At 35.5% G+C, this 18,428-nt stretch overlaps 2 protein-coding genes across 2 annotated transcripts; one reads left to right on the top strand and one right to left on the bottom strand.

Moving 5' to 3' along the window:
- The first annotated feature begins 11,414 nt into the window (after positions 1–11,414).
- On the top strand, positions 11,415–15,218 carry LOC107047433 (heat shock protein 83). Its single transcript, XM_015270205.2, has 3 exons — positions 11,415–11,783; positions 11,880–11,998; positions 12,920–15,218. Exons 1-3 carry the CDS (start codon positions 11,634–11,636, stop codon positions 14,805–14,807), a joined length of 2,157 nt encoding a protein of 718 aa, XP_015125691.1. The 5' UTR covers positions 11,415–11,633; the 3' UTR covers positions 14,808–15,218.
- Positions 15,219–15,938: 720 nt separating this feature from the next.
- Positions 15,939–17,868, bottom strand: LOC107047439 (nucleoside diphosphate kinase). Its single transcript, XM_015270211.2, has 3 exons — positions 17,631–17,868; positions 16,359–16,460; positions 15,939–16,268 (listed from the first exon to the last, which is right to left on the bottom strand). The coding sequence occupies exons 1-3, from the start codon at positions 17,757–17,759 to the stop codon at positions 16,029–16,031; spliced, it is 471 nt and encodes a 156-aa protein (XP_015125697.1). The 5' UTR covers positions 17,760–17,868; the 3' UTR covers positions 15,939–16,028.
- Positions 17,869–18,428: the final 560 nt, after the last annotated feature.

Here is an 18,428-nt window from a genome sequence, read left to right as displayed (position 1 = left end):
GCTCTACTTGTTGGGAATTATCAAAGAAACCTGAACGTTCGAGGACTTGAATTCATTTTTAAGAATCTTCTATTCGTGATTTAATTAATTAGCCTCTTGAATATTTTCAACTGAAATTTGCATTAAAATCTCCTCAAAATTCTAAGCGCCTACAAATGTTCAGATTGTCATTGAATATTCGCAATTGTTCATCCTAAAATTCATTAATTTATAATGAGTTAATATGAAGCAAAATTTTAATAATTAAAAAACTTGAAATACTGATTTATTCATTTAATTCTTTTGTTGACATTTCATGTAGAATATTTAAATATTTTCATCATTTTTTTATTACATTCTCAATGGGTTATTTAATCAGAAAAAAGAAACACTCTGAAAATTGAGCACAACACTATTACGTTGTCCATTAATCATTGTTCTTAAAAGAAAAAATATATTAGTGATTTCATTTTAAAGACTCGAATGTCAAATAATTTTGTGTCAAAAATTTGAAAGCCGGAGTAGTATTCAACGTCGGGGTTGCTCAGTTATTAACTTCTAGCCAAAATTGTCATGGTTGAACAGAGGTTTTTGGTTTTGGTACAAATTGAGAAAAGGGTATTGTGGAAAAATGAGAGTCAGAGCGGGAAATAATACGAAAATGGAATAAAAATGTGGGAGAAGGGATATTTCGCGGTGATTACGAAGGCCCATGGGTCAGTACACTTTTCCAACATGTGATTGCAGCAAAGTAAACTGGTACATTTCAAGTTGAGTTGAGTAGAGTTTTTGTGAGAAAGAAAAATATGTTTTGAATCGTTTCGAGTTTAATTTTCGTTTCAGTCTTGAGAGTTTTACGTAATAAAATCAAATGATTATTGATGTAGAAAAAGAAAAATATGCTTTCAAGTCTATATTCTATCGACATACGGTGCTACGAAGAATAATAATTAGTAATTGACTTTCATATGAAAATTGAAAAGACTGGTGACATTACATCAACATTAAATACTTCAAGAAAATTGAAACCTCGCATTTTTCAAATACTACAAACAACAACAATTCCAGTGATTGACCCACAAACATGACAATTAACTCTAAACATTCTAACATAAATAAGAAGTTACAGAAAAATGGGAAATATGATTGAGAAAAGTGACGCATCGTATCATGAAATTGAATAAAAATTCCCTATTTCGTAAACAATTGTCCATAAATTTCCAGTACTCCATGAGGAATACTCCGTTATTTCTCTATAATTCCCCGTAAAACTTCGGAAAATCACAAACTTGACTAGATTTTCAAAAATTCAGACAGAAATATTCACCAGTGATTACGTTCCATCGCCCGAATGATTGATTAACAACCGACTGTAAAATCCAAAAATGTTGAACAACTCCACTAATTACAACGATCATCATTATCAAAACTTTAGTATTGTTATTGAAAGTGTTACGAGAAGTGTTACGATGATCGACTCAATCCAGTCAAATGACCCCAGACCCATTGAGTTGAGTAGAATTTATTGTTCACCCCCGTAATCAATCAATCACTTTAATTACGCCTCCGCGAACGGCAAAATCCTCAATAAAAAATTCACCGCTGGTTCCGCTCCTCGATGAACGACTGGAGATAAAAAGAAACAATAGCTGGTAATATCAACGTTATCGAATTGGGAGTCTCTCCTCTAATAATAGTGAAGTGATAAACAAAAAGAGAGAAAAAAATGAACGGGAAAAACCTAGTGTTTTATCGTTGTGATGTATTCAATAGTGTATGGCTATGTTTCCACGTTAAAGCGATTATTTTCTCATGCCAAATACGACGATCAAGCGATGAACACAAAGAGTATTGTGCGTTGACATAATAATGTTTTGTAAATGAGATATTTTTTGAAAAAAAAAATGATAATCACACGAGTACTCTCTGCCAATATTATTTAACAATACTCAAGTATTCAAATTTTATCACCATTGTTTTATGATTAACGTATACATATTAATGTTGATGTATTTAATTTCATCGGTGCGATTGAGCTGAACATAAATGAAAGTATATTGAAAAAAATAGATATATATATGACGTGAAATGGGTGAAATTGAGGTGGTGTGGATTAGCGAGAGTGGCTCGTGTACATAACTTTTGTATATTTGTTATACATCACTATTTATATAGACGATTGATCGTCGCATCTGGCTGAACGACGAGTGAGTCTCTGTCCTCTGGTAGGATTTACGTTGATTACGTACTACTACGGAATAAATTTGAATGATTTAACTAATAGTAAAGATTATCGTTAAGATCAAGTAAGAGTACTAATAATAAGTAAATAAATTAACTAAATTGCTGGAGGAATCCCAAAAGTCAGCCCAGTCGCTCGAAATAATAAGTACCCACTGAACATTTAAAATATGAGGAGTCAAAGCCCAAAGGGAAGTGAGAGTTAGGGAAATTAAGAGAAAACAGTTGGGAAAAAAAAACGATCACACCTTGTAAATATAAGTTTTATACAGAGTATTATATGCATTGAAAAGTACTGTGAAACTAATATTAATTAAATAAACCAAGGAAAAATTATGCAAATATGTAGTGCACACGGCACGTGATTGTTCGCACATTATTTAGATAAAATTATTATACTCTAAAGTATGGGGTGGGTATTGAGGAAAGACATACATATGTGTAAAGAGACTAATAATATCTAGTGGATGATTTAAAAACCATAAACATGTTAGAAAGGAGACACTAGGGCCGTGGGCAGGGTTCGGTCAGTCTGTAAAAATCTAGGTTTTCTACAGGACTTAGTAAAATATTGGTAATTTGCCTGCAGATGATAAAGAAAGGTAAATTAGTGGTGAAATCCCCCCCCCCCTCCCCATCCACAAACGTAATTATCAGTGCTCACGAGGGTAAAACGTCGTAAGGGTCAGACCTCAAACAGCAGAAGCAGGCGGGAGGGTTAGACAAGGGTCTAATGATCATGAGGGTCAACCACAAGTAGGCATGACAGCTAGAAGAGTCGAGGAATCATAAATCTAGCGGAATAATCCGAGGCTTTCCCATTTAAGATGTACTACACCCTTCCGGCAAAAATTCACGTTTTTTTTATTTTTCTGGTAAATTATTGATCCGATTGACGCGAAATAATACACCGTTTTTGGGTTTGATCATTATTTACTGACTCACGAAGTTTCATAGTAGCGTAATCATTTTCCTGCATTTTTTCTAAAGTCCTGTTGAATTTCCGGCAAGTTTTAGGAAAAACGCAGGAAAATGATCACAGGATCATGAATTTTCGTGAGTCATTGAGTAATGATAAAACGCAAAAACGATAAATTTTTTCACGTCAATCCGATCAGCAATTTGCCAGAAAAATTAAAAAAAAGTGAATTTTGGCGAAAAGAATGTAATATATCCTTAACTTTCTCCGTTTCAGAGAGTCGCTTGGGGTAAATCTTGGTTATTGTCCTGCCTGCTTCTTAAGGTTGATACTTGTAGTCATTTGACCTTCGGGAGGTATGGCCTTTGCGACATTTGACCCTCCACGGAGAAAAAAGTTTTGATTTTTAGGGACATATCACTAATTCCCAGGGACGTCCACTGATTTTCATAAATTTATCCCCAATTATGAGGGATTGGCGATTATGAAATTTGATGAGTGCAAAGTTCTGAAATTCAGTGATTTTGTCACCAATTTTCAGTGACATTATCACTCATTTCCAGTGTCATCTCACTCATTTTCAGGTACATCATCAGTAATTAAAAAAAAAAATAGTAATTTGTCACCAAATTTCAGTAATGAATATCGCTAATAATCAGGGCCATCCTAATCAGCGTCCAATGTCATCAATAATTGGTGATAGATTCCTGAGAATTAGTGACATGTTCCTGAAAATCAAAACTTTTTTTTCTCTCTGCCGCAAGAGACACGGGGACAACGCTCGCGACGTTTGACCTTCGCAAGGCGAAATGAAACAGAATTCTGAGTATTTCGTTTGCTATGATCGTTCGACCCTTCGACGCGGTCAAAAAGGTCTGAAACCTCTCTGGTAAATTACTTCTTTTTTTACCTGATCTAAACTAGGTAGATCACCAGTATTTTACTCTCCGAACCCTGGCCGTGGGTATACCGAGGGGTGAATAAAATCACAGGTACGTTCGTTTGGTTGTGAATGTGTTTATGCAACAGCTAAAATCAATTTTGGGGCCCGGGTGTGCTTCAGGCGATCTAGACATCCGTTTGATATTTGTGGATTCAATATTGCGCAAAGAAATTCATAGATCCTATATTTTATTTGTTCATTCATCTGATCATGCCGCTTTTCTTTGCGCAAATATTTTTATCGGTTTAACATCACGGATGGAATTTTCTGCATTCTGTAGAGTTCGACAAGACTACAGAGAGAAAAATTTCTAGTGTTCGGAAAAAATTATTCATGTTGGGAAACTTATCATTCTAATATTACCATCAACATTAAAAAGTATTCATTCAATTCGAGAAAAACAAAATTGATTTAAACATCAAAAACCTACTTATTCCAAATGAAAAATATTTTTAAATCACCAACAATAGAGTTCTTAAATTAGTTAATTAATTTATTATGTTTTCATGAAGATAAAATTATGCATTTCGTAGATTAAAGGATGTTTGAAAAATGTAGATTCATTTTGATGCAGAAAAAATATCAATTCCGGAGCGCGAATGTTTTAACCTCAAGAACCACGATTTTTTTTAATAACTAATCATGTGAATGTACGGATAAATTGAATAAAAAATCATCTTTCTATTGGCCTTTTATGGAAAATTAGTTTTTTGAGCGTTTTTGCAAATAGAAAAGGTTCAATTGAAAATAGTTCATATAAAAAACAACAGATTTTAATTGAGTTATACAAATTATTTTATTCATATTTTCTACAGAAATTCCTCGACATGAGTTTTCTCATTTTTTTTCATAGTATTTTTCTCTCTTTTCTCATTAAAAAAATCAATTTAAAAAATTCAACCGAGGATTTTTATAGAAACAATCTCAACAGAATAAGTTGTTTGGAAAGATAAAAATCAAGCGGTTTTTTAATAAACCATTTTTCTATTGAACATTTCTGTTGAAAAAATGACCAGAAGAGCTGTGAAAACCAATCGCATTTTCAACAGAAGTCTAATCGAATTTTCAAGCGAACGCATTAGGTTTTTCTATTGATTTTTTTCGGATGTTTGGATTAATTCAAGTCCAATAATCTTAGGCTTGAGCAAAAATTACTGAGAATTAAAACAATTTTGCTTAATTTTCAAGAAAAGTATTCTTAGAATAAAGTAGGAAGTTTCCCATATTCCCAGGATTTTTTTTTGTTTAATTTTATTCATCAGGACAGATTTCTGAAATTCAGGGATTTCAAAAATAGAAACTTTTCTCTTCTGTAAAGTTCTCGTAACGTGATTCTATAGAATTTCTAATAATGCCTATAAGAATTGAGACTTGAAATTTTTTATAATTCCCAGGATTCAATTCTTTCCGTCATTATTATAATTTTTCATCCATGATGATATCTAGAATCGCCGATATTTCCAAACGATCCAGGACTAAGCGTATTTAAAAAACGATACCAGTTCAAATCACGTTAACGAAAACTGCCAACTTCATATTATTACACGTTTTAGTCAATCAGAAGGACGGAGGGAGGCGTGTGAAAACGAGGTGACAACCCAAAATTCGTCTTAGGATAAACACATTTGCCGTTTGCACTTAGTGTAACTTGATATTACTCGAGACAATTAAATAATGCGATTACGCAAATTCCATTCCACTTGATTTTCATTATATTTTTAATAAATGAGTTTTAATGATTATCTGTTATTTCGTTAAATTTGTTACTTTGAGGAATTATGCGAGAGTTTAAAGGATGATATTGCGAGGATATGGAGACCTGCGCGACAAAGAAGTGAAAAGTAATAAATAGGTCAAATAGAAAGTAATGAATTTTGTTTGCAATGCACATTTCGTAATAAAACTGACAAATTCTCACCGAAAAAAAAACTAAACTAATAAAATTACTTTCTGAGAGGGTTCGATAATGCGACGAGTGAGCAAAGTTAACGATAAAATCAATAATCCCATGGAAATTAGATTTAACGATTAAGTGTAAAGACAAGTAAACGAGGGGATTGAAGAAATTAATATTGAAGTTTTAAAAGAATTCGATGCAGTATAACTCATTAATGAGCGCAATATAAAATTAATTTAAGTCCCGTAAAACTACGTTGTACTCAGATTAAACCTCCTACGACAGTATAATCTACTCGATAGAAAACAAAGCTGTGAGTTTAAATAAATTGTACATTTATTTATCGTTATTTTCTATGTATTACCTTAATTTTTTGTAAATAATAAAAGTAAGACATTTTTCTTTCTGCATTACGCAATCACGACTCATCTAATTAGCACTGATAAAAAAAATCAATTATTCTAACTCGAATTTTCCTCGTGGAGAACTTCCTTTCGTCATTTTGCTAGTCATAATTACTCTCCTCGAATGAAAATAATGGAAAAAATCATGCACCCTTTTTCAGTATGAACAAATAATTAATTAATGAACAGAAACTAGTTAAAACAATTATAGATAAATAAACGGAGGAAATGAGAGAGGATGTTGTAGACTACGTTGATAATGATGAAAAATAATGGAAATTACAAATACAGTTAAACCTTCACACACTCGATTACTACCTAACGATTATTTACCACGACAAAAAAAAAACGCTAACGATGAATAAATTGAAATGAGGCAAAACTTGAACAAAAAAAAATACGAAGAGCAAGAGACGATCAGTGATGAGGGGAAGATACGAATGTGATGAGTTGTTTTGAGAGTACCAAATTCTAAAAAATGTATTTAATATTAACTGCATATTGTAGCGTAACCTTATACTAACGGTAAATACATTTAAATAAAAATGGAAAATGGTAAAAAAAATTAAACTACAGTAACATCCCCTCCCGTAGGTCGGGCACTATCTTGAAACAATTATTAGGTACCACTTGTAAAGTACGTTAACAATGACGAAGATAAAATATATATATATGGATGATATTGCAAGCCGGCGTTTATTTGTACGAAGACGCGCGTTTACCGAAAATGAACAAAGAAATTAAATATATGAAATATAAAAAACAAAAAAAACGTACATATATAGTTTTTAGTATGAAGGAGTAAAGAGATAAAACAGCAAAAAAATTATTAGTCCTGGGCGAATGTTCGAGATACCGCGGAAACGAAAAGAACGATTAAAGATGATAAGAAAAAACTACAGAAAAAATACGAAAAAAAAAACATTACAATTATTGTAAGAATGTTGCGTGTATATTACATGTATGAATCTGGGGTCCGTAATTTTATGGAAGTTCCTCATCCTCAAGGAAAAAAAAATGATCGAGATTTTGTAGATTTATGTACGAGAGTTTCTTCGGATCTGCTGGAACCCTTTTTTATTCAGCGGAATGAGGGTAAGCGGTATTACGTGGTGGCTCGGAGGGGTGGGAAATAAGGGCACGAGAGGATCAATGGAGCTTGTGGGGAATTAGTGTAACTCAAGCGAATGTCATAATTGCCAATTTATCCCCTCTACATTTTCCATTAACCACTTATGGTGTATTTTCGACGTTCCTCTTGTTACAATGATTCCGTGAGTGTTTTTTTGGGGGCTCGACATTCCTCGGTGGAGATCAAAGGGCGGCAGATCCTGGCAGATTCTTGTAAACATGCGCTATAAAGTCGTTTTTGTAATATCCGAAATAAAATGCATAGTCGAAGATTTAATACGGGGCTTTGTGATGTTTCTTCGGTAAAAATCCCATTTCCTTGTTCTTTGGGGGAGAATCTGTGAGATTGAGCCAATCCCTGGGGCCCTATTCTCGACGTTGCTGAATTCTCCTTCGTGGACGAATCGACGATCGTCAACGAATCTGCTGTACAATTACTATACGCAGTTCGTCAACCAACGTCGATTCGTGGAGGAAGAACTAATCACTAACCTCGAGAATGTGGCCCCTAATTAGGATATTCTCTGGTCGAGAACCGTTTGGTACTGAAATCAAGCCTCCTGATGGGGGCTTGAGGATATCCAAGTTCTTTGGCTGCATTTGCGACCCGAACGATTTGATGGTAAGTTTGCGGACATTTTGCAATGATTTTATTATTTAATTTTTGAATTAAAAACGTACTTGAGGGTAGTAGAAGGGTGAAAAGGTCGTTTTTTGCAATTTGCACATAAAAACCATTGTTTTTTCAACATGAAAAATCCAAAAAAAAACAAACAACTACTGGAATATGTTTCTGAGGACTCCGCCAATCCCACAAAAAATTACAAACCCCCTGGGAAACGTACTTGAGGGGAGTAGAAGGGTGAAGAGTTCGTTTTTTGCCATTGAAATATGATAGATAGGAAAAAAAATTCAAACAAAATGTTTTAGAAATAGATGGAAGAATCATATTAGGGGAGGGTGGGGCAAAACGGCCCCCTTCAATTGTCAATAACTTGTGAATGACATTGTGAAAATTCCCAGTTTCAACTTCATTTTGAAGATAATTTTTCATTCTTCAAAACGAGCTCTAACTCATCCCAATCGGATTATTGAATCGGAAAATATTGACGATTGAAGGGGGGCCGTTTTGCCCCATCCTCCCCTAGAAATTAAAAAATTATGATTCATGAATTTCCAGGATAATTTTCCAGCATGTAAAATTAGATATCTTATCAATTGAGATAATTTCTTGAGGGAATAAAAAAAACACAATTGGAATAGAAGATTAAGATTTTTATGAGCGAATGAGAATATAAAAATGAGAGAAAACACCATTTTCCACGAACTACATTTTTTTTTTAACGGAGCACCCACCCCCGCAAATTTTACCTGCCCCTAGCCATCGTACTATGGGGTGTAGTAGTAAAACTCTCTAGACCTTCTTTAAGAGGAATTTTATTCTCTACACCTTTTGTTTGAAACTTTTTTTCATATCATAACCCGTTTTAGAGTTATTAACGAACAACTGTTTTTGGGGGTAGTTTTGCATTTTTTCCCCCCCTTTTGGTTTGAATGGGGAAACTGGAAATTCACACATAGTTTCCCACGGGTCTCATGCAATTTCCGTCAAAATTTAGTCCAGACGTGTTTTCAAGCCCATTTTGCCTATTTTTACTGGACTGGAATGACAAAAAAATAGTATTCGAGGAGTTGAAATCTTCCAATGAAAATAGAATTTGAGGGTATATAGGAACGGTGGGGCAAAATCGACGCTCATAACTTGAAAACAAATTGATAAATTGAATTCACTCTGGGATAGTTGCGGAAAGGAAGAATTGTACTTTCCACAGTAAAAAAATCATCCCATTTTATAGAATTTCGAGGAAGCCTTAACATAAAAAAAAATTAAATGTCCATTTTGCCCCACTCGATCCTAAGGATCTCCGATAAGCAAATTAGGACCGCGTCGATCCAATCCAGTCAGAGCTTAAAAGCGTAATTGATATGAGTAAATTAATTATAGTATTGGAAACAGAAGAATTGCAGAATCAATTCAGTAGCGAAGTGGTAAAACCAGTTCATTGACCAGTTTTCAATGAATATCTCGAAAATTAAGGGAGATAGCAAAATTGTTGTTATAACCTTTTTTGTAGAGCCGATTGAGTGCTACAACACATGTAGTTACGAAAATTTCGCTATCCCTCTTAGATTCGGAAATATTCCTCAAAAACTCAACTGGGAGATAAGTCGACTTAAACCGTTTTACCACTTCGCTACTGAATTGCAGTTTGCAGAGTCAAGAAAAATTACTCTTTGAATTCTTGCCAATATTTCGAATCATGGAACCCTTACTTAACAATTAGACTCTCAATTTTACATGTCATATTCAAATCTATTTCACATTTCACATCAATTGATTTTACCAATGCAGAGAAGGAAAAGTTATTGTGAACCGCTCATAGATGGCGCCACCATGTCAATTTACGTGAATTCAAAAATTCTAGCTCCTTCGCTGCGACTGCAATTTACCAATTTATCGTTGCAGAGATGAATGTATTTAAAAATGATAACAAAAATCGATTTTCCTTTTTCTTTCGAAATTTTGATCATTCCCTTAGAGATCATTTTTTAATCATTTTCTTTACATTTAAATGAATGAATTTTCTAACTGCGTCTACTATCGAAGTTTCTAGAAATAGCTGAATCTTAACGATGTAGAATGTACTTTGTGGCATTGTGGCATCCGGATATTGCGCACCTGGAGTGTAAACACCCGATATATGTATGTAAACCTGGATGCCGCAGGTTTAGCAGATAGTCAACGAATATCATTAGATTTAATTCGAGAAAGATTTTTCCGTATTTTTAGACATGCAGTAAACACGTTGCACACGTACCGCAGTCTGCGCAGTGCACATAGTGTAGCCGAGAAAATCGATGACCTACCGAAATTTTCAGGGTTGCAAGGAATGTTCTAGATGTCCTACCCAGGCGAGAATCAATGAAAATGCAACGCAATGACCTTCACCCCAAGTTTTAACCCTTTACAAACATTTTTTCCACTTTTTTGCCTAAAATATCACTTAAACAAACGAATAAACAGGAAGAAACATTGAAATTTCCTAAATTTTCAAAAATTTAGAGTACTAAAATATCAATTTATTTGCAAGTCTCATTGAAAAGGAACTTTTATCAATAATTTAATCAATTATTAACAAATTATCGATCGAATTTAATCAATAATTACGCTAAATTTTAAGTTATTGTAATTAGAAAAATACTGAACAAAATAGATGAACGAAAAATGCATATCTGAAATGTATTCCATAAATATTTGCGAAACAAATTTAATAAAACTTGGAATTTTCACCTTCTTATTTTCATAATTAATACAAGGTTCATTGAAATGAAACTTTTATCAATAATTCGATGAATTATTAACAAATCATTGATCGAGATCAATGAATAATTGCACTTAATTTTAAGTTGTTGAAATTACAACAGTACTGAGCAAAATAGATGAACGAAAAATGCGCATCTGAAATGTTTTCCACAAATATTTGCGAAACAAATTCAACAAAAATCTGAATTTCCATCCCATCATTTTCATAATTAATACGAACCCTGCATTTTCCTTCGAATTATTTGTTTCGATATTTTTCTAGACGCTTCTACCGGGCATCCCAGTTTCCGTCCACTCCTATAGTCAAACAATTATTCGTCCCCGCCCTTCCTCTCCCCAGAACCTGAGAAAAAAACTGAAAACCGTCGATAAATCTCTAACAAAATTAAAAAGAAACCGTGGAACGTTTTTTGTGTTATTTTGATAAATTTTCGGGGTTTAGGGCGTTGAAATTGGATTGAGTTTGACGCGAACATTCTAGAATCCCTCGGCACATCCGGTGGTGGGTTTCTCGAACATTCGCCAGTCGATAAAAGCGAGCATCGGCGGAGCTTCTGGCACATTGAGAAAACAGACACGAAGCGATACACATCGTACCCTAGAGGCAAACCTCTCTGCTACTACTATTTCTAGAGCGTTCTACAGAGAATTGAAATCATCACTGAGTTTTATTATCGAAGTGAACAGTGCTCACGTGGATAAAGGAAGTTTGATTAAATAAAATACATATCAAAATGCCGGAAGACGTGACGATGGTTGACTCGAGCGAGGTGGAGACCTTCGCTTTTCAAGCTGAGATCGCCCAGTTGATGAGCCTCATCATCAATACATTTTATTCCAACAAAGAAATCTTCATTCGTGAATTGATCTCCAACTCATCTGACGTAAATTTTCTATTTTCATTGAAGTCGGAAAATTTTTCAGGTCGTTGTGGAAGTTTGACAGCTTCACTAACCGTTGTATTTTATTTCTGTTTATAGGCTCTTGATAAAATTCGGTATGAATCTCTCACCGAACCATCTAAACTTGATAGCTGCAAGGACCTACACATCAAGATCATTCCCAATAAAAATGACAGGACACTTACCATTATTGACTCGTAAGTATCTAAAAAAATTAAAAATTCACTTCAATTCTATTCATACTTCATCCTCTCCTCTAGATTCAAATAATTTTTTTTTTTTAATTATTCAGATCCTTGAAGACAATTAGATTTTTAATTTTTTTAAAAGTCCATATTGATGACAGCTTCAATAAATTTATAATCTAAATTTTTAATTTTTGATATGGAAATGGTTCCTGAAATTGAGTATTTAAAATAGTTCGAAAAAATATTTCGTTTGTTAGTCTTTCTTCAATTACGACATTTCAATTTCATAACTTTAATAATTTTTTTAATTGATTTCTCGATTTTCCCATTAAATTTTCGAATCTTTCTTTCATAGAAAATTATTCCTTAAACTAACATCAATAATTCATGCATTATCGTTCGGTTTCTGTAAATTATCAGAGCCTTGAAGATTAGTTTTTAAATTTTTGTTTGTAATATGAAAATTGAATATTAACCTTTTTTTAAATTCACAATTTTATTATTGAAATTATTTACTGAATTGTCTCTCCAATTTCCAAAATCTTTGAAGCCTTAATAATTACATTTCTCCTTTTTTCCTTCATTTAAAAATTATGAAAAATCTATCTCTTTTTAAATACAAAATTCCATTATGGAATATATTTACCGAATTCTTTCTGCAATTTTCAATATCATTGAAGCTTTGATCAACAATTACATTTCTAATTTTTTCGTTACATAAAAACTGAAAAATCTACCACAAAAATTTCTCCATTGTTATTTCCACGCAAGATTACGCCTCAAAAAATTAGATTCTATTCACCTTCCATATGCAAATAATTTTTGCAATTGACAATAATCATTCTTCCGTTTTCCATTCTCTTCTTTCATTCTCCCAAATTATCAGAGCCTTAAAAACAATTCATATTAACAATTAAATTCTCTTTGCAGTGGTATCGGTATGACGAAAGCAGACCTCGTAAACAACCTAGGAACCATCGCAAAGTCAGGGACAAAAGCGTTCATGGAGGCCCTGCAGGCTGGCGCGGACATCTCCATGATCGGTCAATTTGGTGTTGGTTTTTACTCAGCATACCTAGTAGCCGACAAAGTGACAGTGGTCTCCAAGCACAACGACGACGAGCAGTACGTCTGGGAGTCGTCAGCAGGAGGTTCCTTCACAATTCGGCCAGACAACGGTGAGCCCCTGGGCCGAGGTACAAAGATCATCCTGCACATCAAGGAGGACCAGACCGAGTACCTCGAGGAGCACAAGATCAAGGAGATCGTAAAGAAGCACTCGCAGTTCATCGGTTACCCGATAAAACTGCTGGTCGAGAAGGAGCGAGACAAGGAGCTGAGTGAAGACGAGGAAGAGGAGCCCCCCAAAGACACCGAGAACGAGGACAACAAACCGAAGATCGAGGAGATCGGCGAGGACGATGATGACGAGAAGGACAAGAAGAAGAAAAATAAGAAAACGATTAAGGAAAAATACACAGACGAGGAGGAGCTCAACAAGACGAAGCCCATCTGGACGAGAAACCCAGATGACATCACCCAAGAGGAGTATGGAGAGTTCTACAAGAGCCTGACGAACGACTGGGAGGACCACCTGGCTGTCAAGCACTTCTCAGTGGAGGGTCAGCTGGAGTTCCGAGCCCTCCTGTTCGTCCCCCGACGTGCCCCCTTCGACCTATTCGAGAACAAGAAGAAGAAGAACAACATAAAACTCTACGTGAGACGAGTCTTCATCATGGACAACTGTGAGGACCTGATCCCAGAGTACCTGAACTTCATCAAGGGTGTGGTCGACAGCGAGGACCTCCCCCTGAACATCTCTCGTGAGATGCTGCAGCAGAACAAGATCCTGAAGGTGATTCGTAAGAACCTCGTGAAGAAGTGTCTTGAATTATTTGAGGAGCTGACAGAGGACAAGGAGTCCTACAAGAAATGTTACGAGCAGTTCTCGAAGAACCTGAAGCTTGGCATCCACGAGGACAGTACCAACAGGAAGAAGCTTGCTGAACTGCTGAGGTACCACACATCAGCCTCTGGTGATGAGATGTGCTCCCTGAAGGATTACGTGGGAAGGATGAAGGAGAACCAGAAGCACATTTACTACATCACTGGGGAGAGTCGAGAGCAGGTGTCAAACTCTGCGTTCGTTGAGAGGGTCAGGAAGCGTGGGTTCGAGGTGATCTACATGACTGAGCCCATTGATGAGTACGTCGTCCAGCAGTTGAAGGAGTTCGATGGCAAGCAGTTGGTGTCAGTTTCCAAGGAGGGGCTGGAGCTGCCTGAAACTGAGGAGGAGAAGAAGAAGAGGGAGGAGGACAAGACTAAATTTGAGAATTTGTGTAAAGTGATGAAGGACATCTTGGATAAGAAGGTGGAGAAGGTTGTGGTGTCCAACAGGCTGGTGGACTCGCCCTGCTGCATTGTGACGTCTCAGTATGGGTGGACTGCTAATATGGAGAGGATTATGAAGGCTCAGGCACTGAGGGACACCTCCACCATGGGCTACATGGCTGCAAAGAAACATCTGGAGATCAATCCTGATCATTCTATCATTGAGAACCTCAGGGAGAAGGTGGAGGTTGATAAACATGATAAATCGGTCAAGGATCTTGTTATGCTGCTGTTCGAGACTGCTCTGATGTCCTCGGGTTTCGCCCTTGAAGACCCTCAGATCCATGCTTCCAGAATCTACAGGATGATTAGGCTTGGACTGGGAATTGAGGACGATGATGCTCCTATGGAGGAGCCGAAGGTCGAGGAGGTGCCTGCTCTTGAGGAGGCTAACGAGGAGGCGTCCAGGATGGAGGAAGTTGATTAAACATCGTCTTTGAGTTTGTGAAGTATCCCAAAGACTTTGAAACGTAACAGGAAGACTGTTTGAAGAGTTATGCCATTCGAGTATTTGAACTTGAAATCTTTAAGTTTTTTAAGATTCTAAATAATGCGTTACATCTCCCATCGTTAAGCCTCCATTGCACTTTCTTTTGTATTTTTTTTTTTCATCAATTTCATTATCATTCCACGACAAATGTCATTTAGTCATTATTTATTAGGTCAGATAGATCTTAAGAACACGAGAATGTAAGAGGATCTGTACGAATGGAAGCTGATTGAGAAATAAACAAAATTTATGGTTGAGAAAAAGCATTTGTTTAATGAACTCCCAATATATTGAGTGTTATTAGGGTGTGGACAAGAGAAATGACCTCCAATTCATATGCATTGTAGAATCTTCACTAATCTCCTTTATGTATATAAATATTTTTTTTTTTTCATTCTTTATATAGGTAGGTAGATTTGGAGTTTATCAATCACAAGATTTACCAATAAAATTGAGTGAGCAGAAATTGAGAAAAATCATGGAATTGCGCTTTTTCCGAATATTCCCTTCTTGCGAATGATTTATTTAATTTTTAAAAAACCACATAGTGTACTTATAAATCATTTCTACGTTTCAATCATAAACTATTCAGTCTTATGAGGATAGGTGGAAGCTCTGATGTTTAACTAGAAATGTTGGAAAGGATACCAACGAAAAACAAAATTATTAAATTAAAATTCATCGAATCACATAGAACTTCATGATATAAAATTCCAAAAGCAATTGTACAGATTGCATTTGATTGAGACATAAACAAAGTTAATGGTATAAAACACTCCCATTTGCTTGATGTATTGAATTTTCATTAAGAAAGGAATGAGAATGTTGATTCAATAATCACCATCAGCATTTATTCATAGATCTTTCAAAAACTTAGAATATTTTGTTTTTTTAATATTTTTATCGAACTTTCTGCATATTTCTTTCCTCTCCCTTTATTATCAGCTCAATTGTCCTTCCACGACAAATGACATTAAAATTCACCATTTAATAGATCAAATAGAACTCAAGGATATCCTTAGATCGTAAGAGCTCTGATGGCACCATTCAATGAAAGAATAAACGAAGTTTATACTTAAGAAAAAAGATTTATATTTTTATTGAATTCCCAATATAGCGAATGTTGTCAGAATGTTAACAAAACAACTGGAAATGTATTTATTCATAGATCCACTTCTCAGCCCAGGAAGCCCAGTCAATAACGTCGCTCTTCTTGTCCTCGCCGAACCACAGTCCAATCTCGTGCTTGGCAGAGTCAACGGAGTCTGACCCGTGGATGATGTTCCTGCCCACCTGGATGCAGAAGTCACCACGGATGGTGCCTGGGGCTGAGTCCTTGGGGTTGGTCTCACCGAGCATCACGCGACCAGTCTTAACAGCGTTAAGTCCCTCCCAGACCTGAATAAAATTAATCAGCATTATGTAACGGAGAGTGAGAGAGAGGGGCTTTATCATTGACGTGACTGGCATTTTTATTCGATTACTTACCATTGGGACAACTGGGCCAGAGCTCATGTACTTGACTAAGCCTGGGAAGAAGGGACGAGCTGCAAGGTCAGCGTAGTGCTTCTTTAGGAGCTCCTCAGAGGCCTGATGAAAAGAGAAGATAATGCATTATGTGAAATTAACTGAATAGAGTAAAAAGTCAAAAATTTATTCAAGTTGGAGATGAGGTTTTTTGAAAGGGGAGAGAGAGGTGAAACAAGTCATCTTCAATCTTCTTGTGAAGCTTAAAAAATTAAAAATGATAAGGTAAAGGGAAATCCCATTCTGCAGTCCTCAAATTATTGAAGGTTGAAGATGATTCATTTTAGACCAGGGAAATATTGAAAGGACTCGTGACTTACATTGATAAATGTTTGAATATACCCATCAAAATTTAAAGATAATATAATATTCACAGCCTAAATTTCCGATTGATGATGAATTATATATTTGATAATATAGAACTTGAATTTTCCATTAACTGAATATTTCTAATTTCTTAAAAGGGATTATTGAGTAACCAAATAATCGGCAATCTTCCTACCTAAATTATTGAGTAATGAAATCGTTCAATATTTGAATACTTAGATTGATGATTACTTGAATAATTAAAAATTTAAGAGTGATGCTAACTAATTGACGGCTTCAAAATTTAACGGTAATTATGATTTATGAGTATGGCTATCCCTGTTGTATACTACTCTCTAATATACTGGGATCTAGAAGAAATTTATTGTGGAGAACAATCTCACATAAAAATTTTACTGTTCTCATAAAAAACACTGGGGGATCTGAGAGACAGATAAAATTTTCGTGCAGACCTTTCTTACAAAAAAGGAAGATAATATCCACAAAAAAGTGTCCATCAAAATTTCGCTGTCGGTTCGAGATATTTACAAAAAAGTAATTGTGCAGTTGTGTTATCTTGCATTATCCTACAATAAAGCAAGATAAAATCTATAAAGATCTCCATAAAAATTTCGCCCTTTCGATTCCAGACACAAAAAAAGTAATTGTAGTTGTTTTACCATGCATTACCCCACTCGCGACCCATCCGACTTCTGAACTCAATAATTAACTTCCATATGCCCTTGAACATCGCATGAACTCTATCCCAACAAATTCACCCCCTTTGACCTCAATTTTCTTGATGGAAAATCCGTAAAAAAACCTGACTATCAATGACAACTGAATCACTGACAATATAATACAACAAATTAACTTTGGTTGAGAGCACGTGCAGCACGACTGCAGACAGAAATCAAAGCCACTTACCCAAACCATTTTCATGGCAACCAGCTTGAAACCCTTCTCCTCGAAACGCTGGATGATCTTGCCGACGAGTCCTCGTTGGACGCCATCAGGCTTGATCATGATGAAGGTCCTCTCCTTGTTATCAGTCATATTTATTACTGGTTTTATGAATTATTTGTAAAAAATGAGGCACGAGATGAGGCAGTGCCGGCAGCGAGGACGAAGTGGACGGAGTGGCAGTGCGGCTGCTTGGGATCGCGATGATTGGTTCCCTGAACATTCAACAATGGGAGCAAGTGATTGGCCGGTTCCGGGGGACAGCGAAGAAATCCCCCAATGAGCATAATTCATGCTGCTAGACCTTCACAAAATCAAATCATCCTCAAATAAAAAAACAGACTAAAAAGTTTATTCAATTTACTCCAGTCAATTCCCATTTTTCCCCTAAGTATTTTCAATTTTCATAAAGTAAAATTGAGTTTCGAGTTATTCTACCCCGATAAAATGGGGATTTCCCTGCTCAACAGTCAATTCAGTAGCGAACTGGTAAAACGTCGTCGACTTCTCTCCCAGTTGAGTTTTTGAGGAATATTTCCGAATCTAAGGGACATAGCGAAATTTCCGTAATGACATTAGTTGTAGCACTCAATCGGCTCTATAAAAAAGGTTATAACCAAAATTTTGCTATCTCCCTTAGATTCCGAGAAATTCATTAAAAACCGGTCAATAATCGAAATTGACTTGTACCGTCTTACACTTCGCTACTGAATTGTTACCAATCACACTCTCCATTTCCCCCCGTCGATAACAAAACCTCCT

Source organism: Diachasma alloeum, unplaced genomic scaffold (genome assembly GCF_001412515.2).
Source record: "Diachasma alloeum isolate Michigan unplaced genomic scaffold, Dall2.0 Dall_scaffold_00183, whole genome shotgun sequence".
NCBI classification, from domain to species: domain Eukaryota; kingdom Metazoa; phylum Arthropoda; class Insecta; order Hymenoptera; family Braconidae; genus Diachasma; species Diachasma alloeum.
This window is presented reverse-complemented; position numbering and strand designations above follow the sequence as displayed.

Coding starts and splice junctions, on each gene's coding strand:
- LOC107047433 (XM_015270205.2), top strand. CDS start 11,634: ATGCCGGAAGACGTGACGATGGTTGACTCGAGCGAGGTGGAGACCTTC. Junction 11,784..11,879: donor TGATCTCCAACTCATCTGAC/GTAAATTTTCTA, acceptor TTCTGTTTATAG/GCTCTTGATAAAATTCGGTA. Junction 11,999..12,919: donor ACACTTACCATTATTGACTC/GTAAGTATCTAA, acceptor TTCTCTTTGCAG/TGGTATCGGTATGACGAAAG.
- LOC107047439 (XM_015270211.2), bottom strand. CDS start 17,759: ATGACTGATAACAAGGAGAGGACCTTCATCATGATCAAGCCTGATGGC. Junction 16,461..17,630: donor TTGCCATGAAAATGGTTTGG/GTAAGTGGCTTT, acceptor TCTTTTCATCAG/GCCTCTGAGGAGCTCCTAAA. Junction 16,269..16,358: donor CTGGCCCAGTTGTCCCAATG/GTAAGTAATCGA, acceptor AATTTTATTCAG/GTCTGGGAGGGACTTAACGC.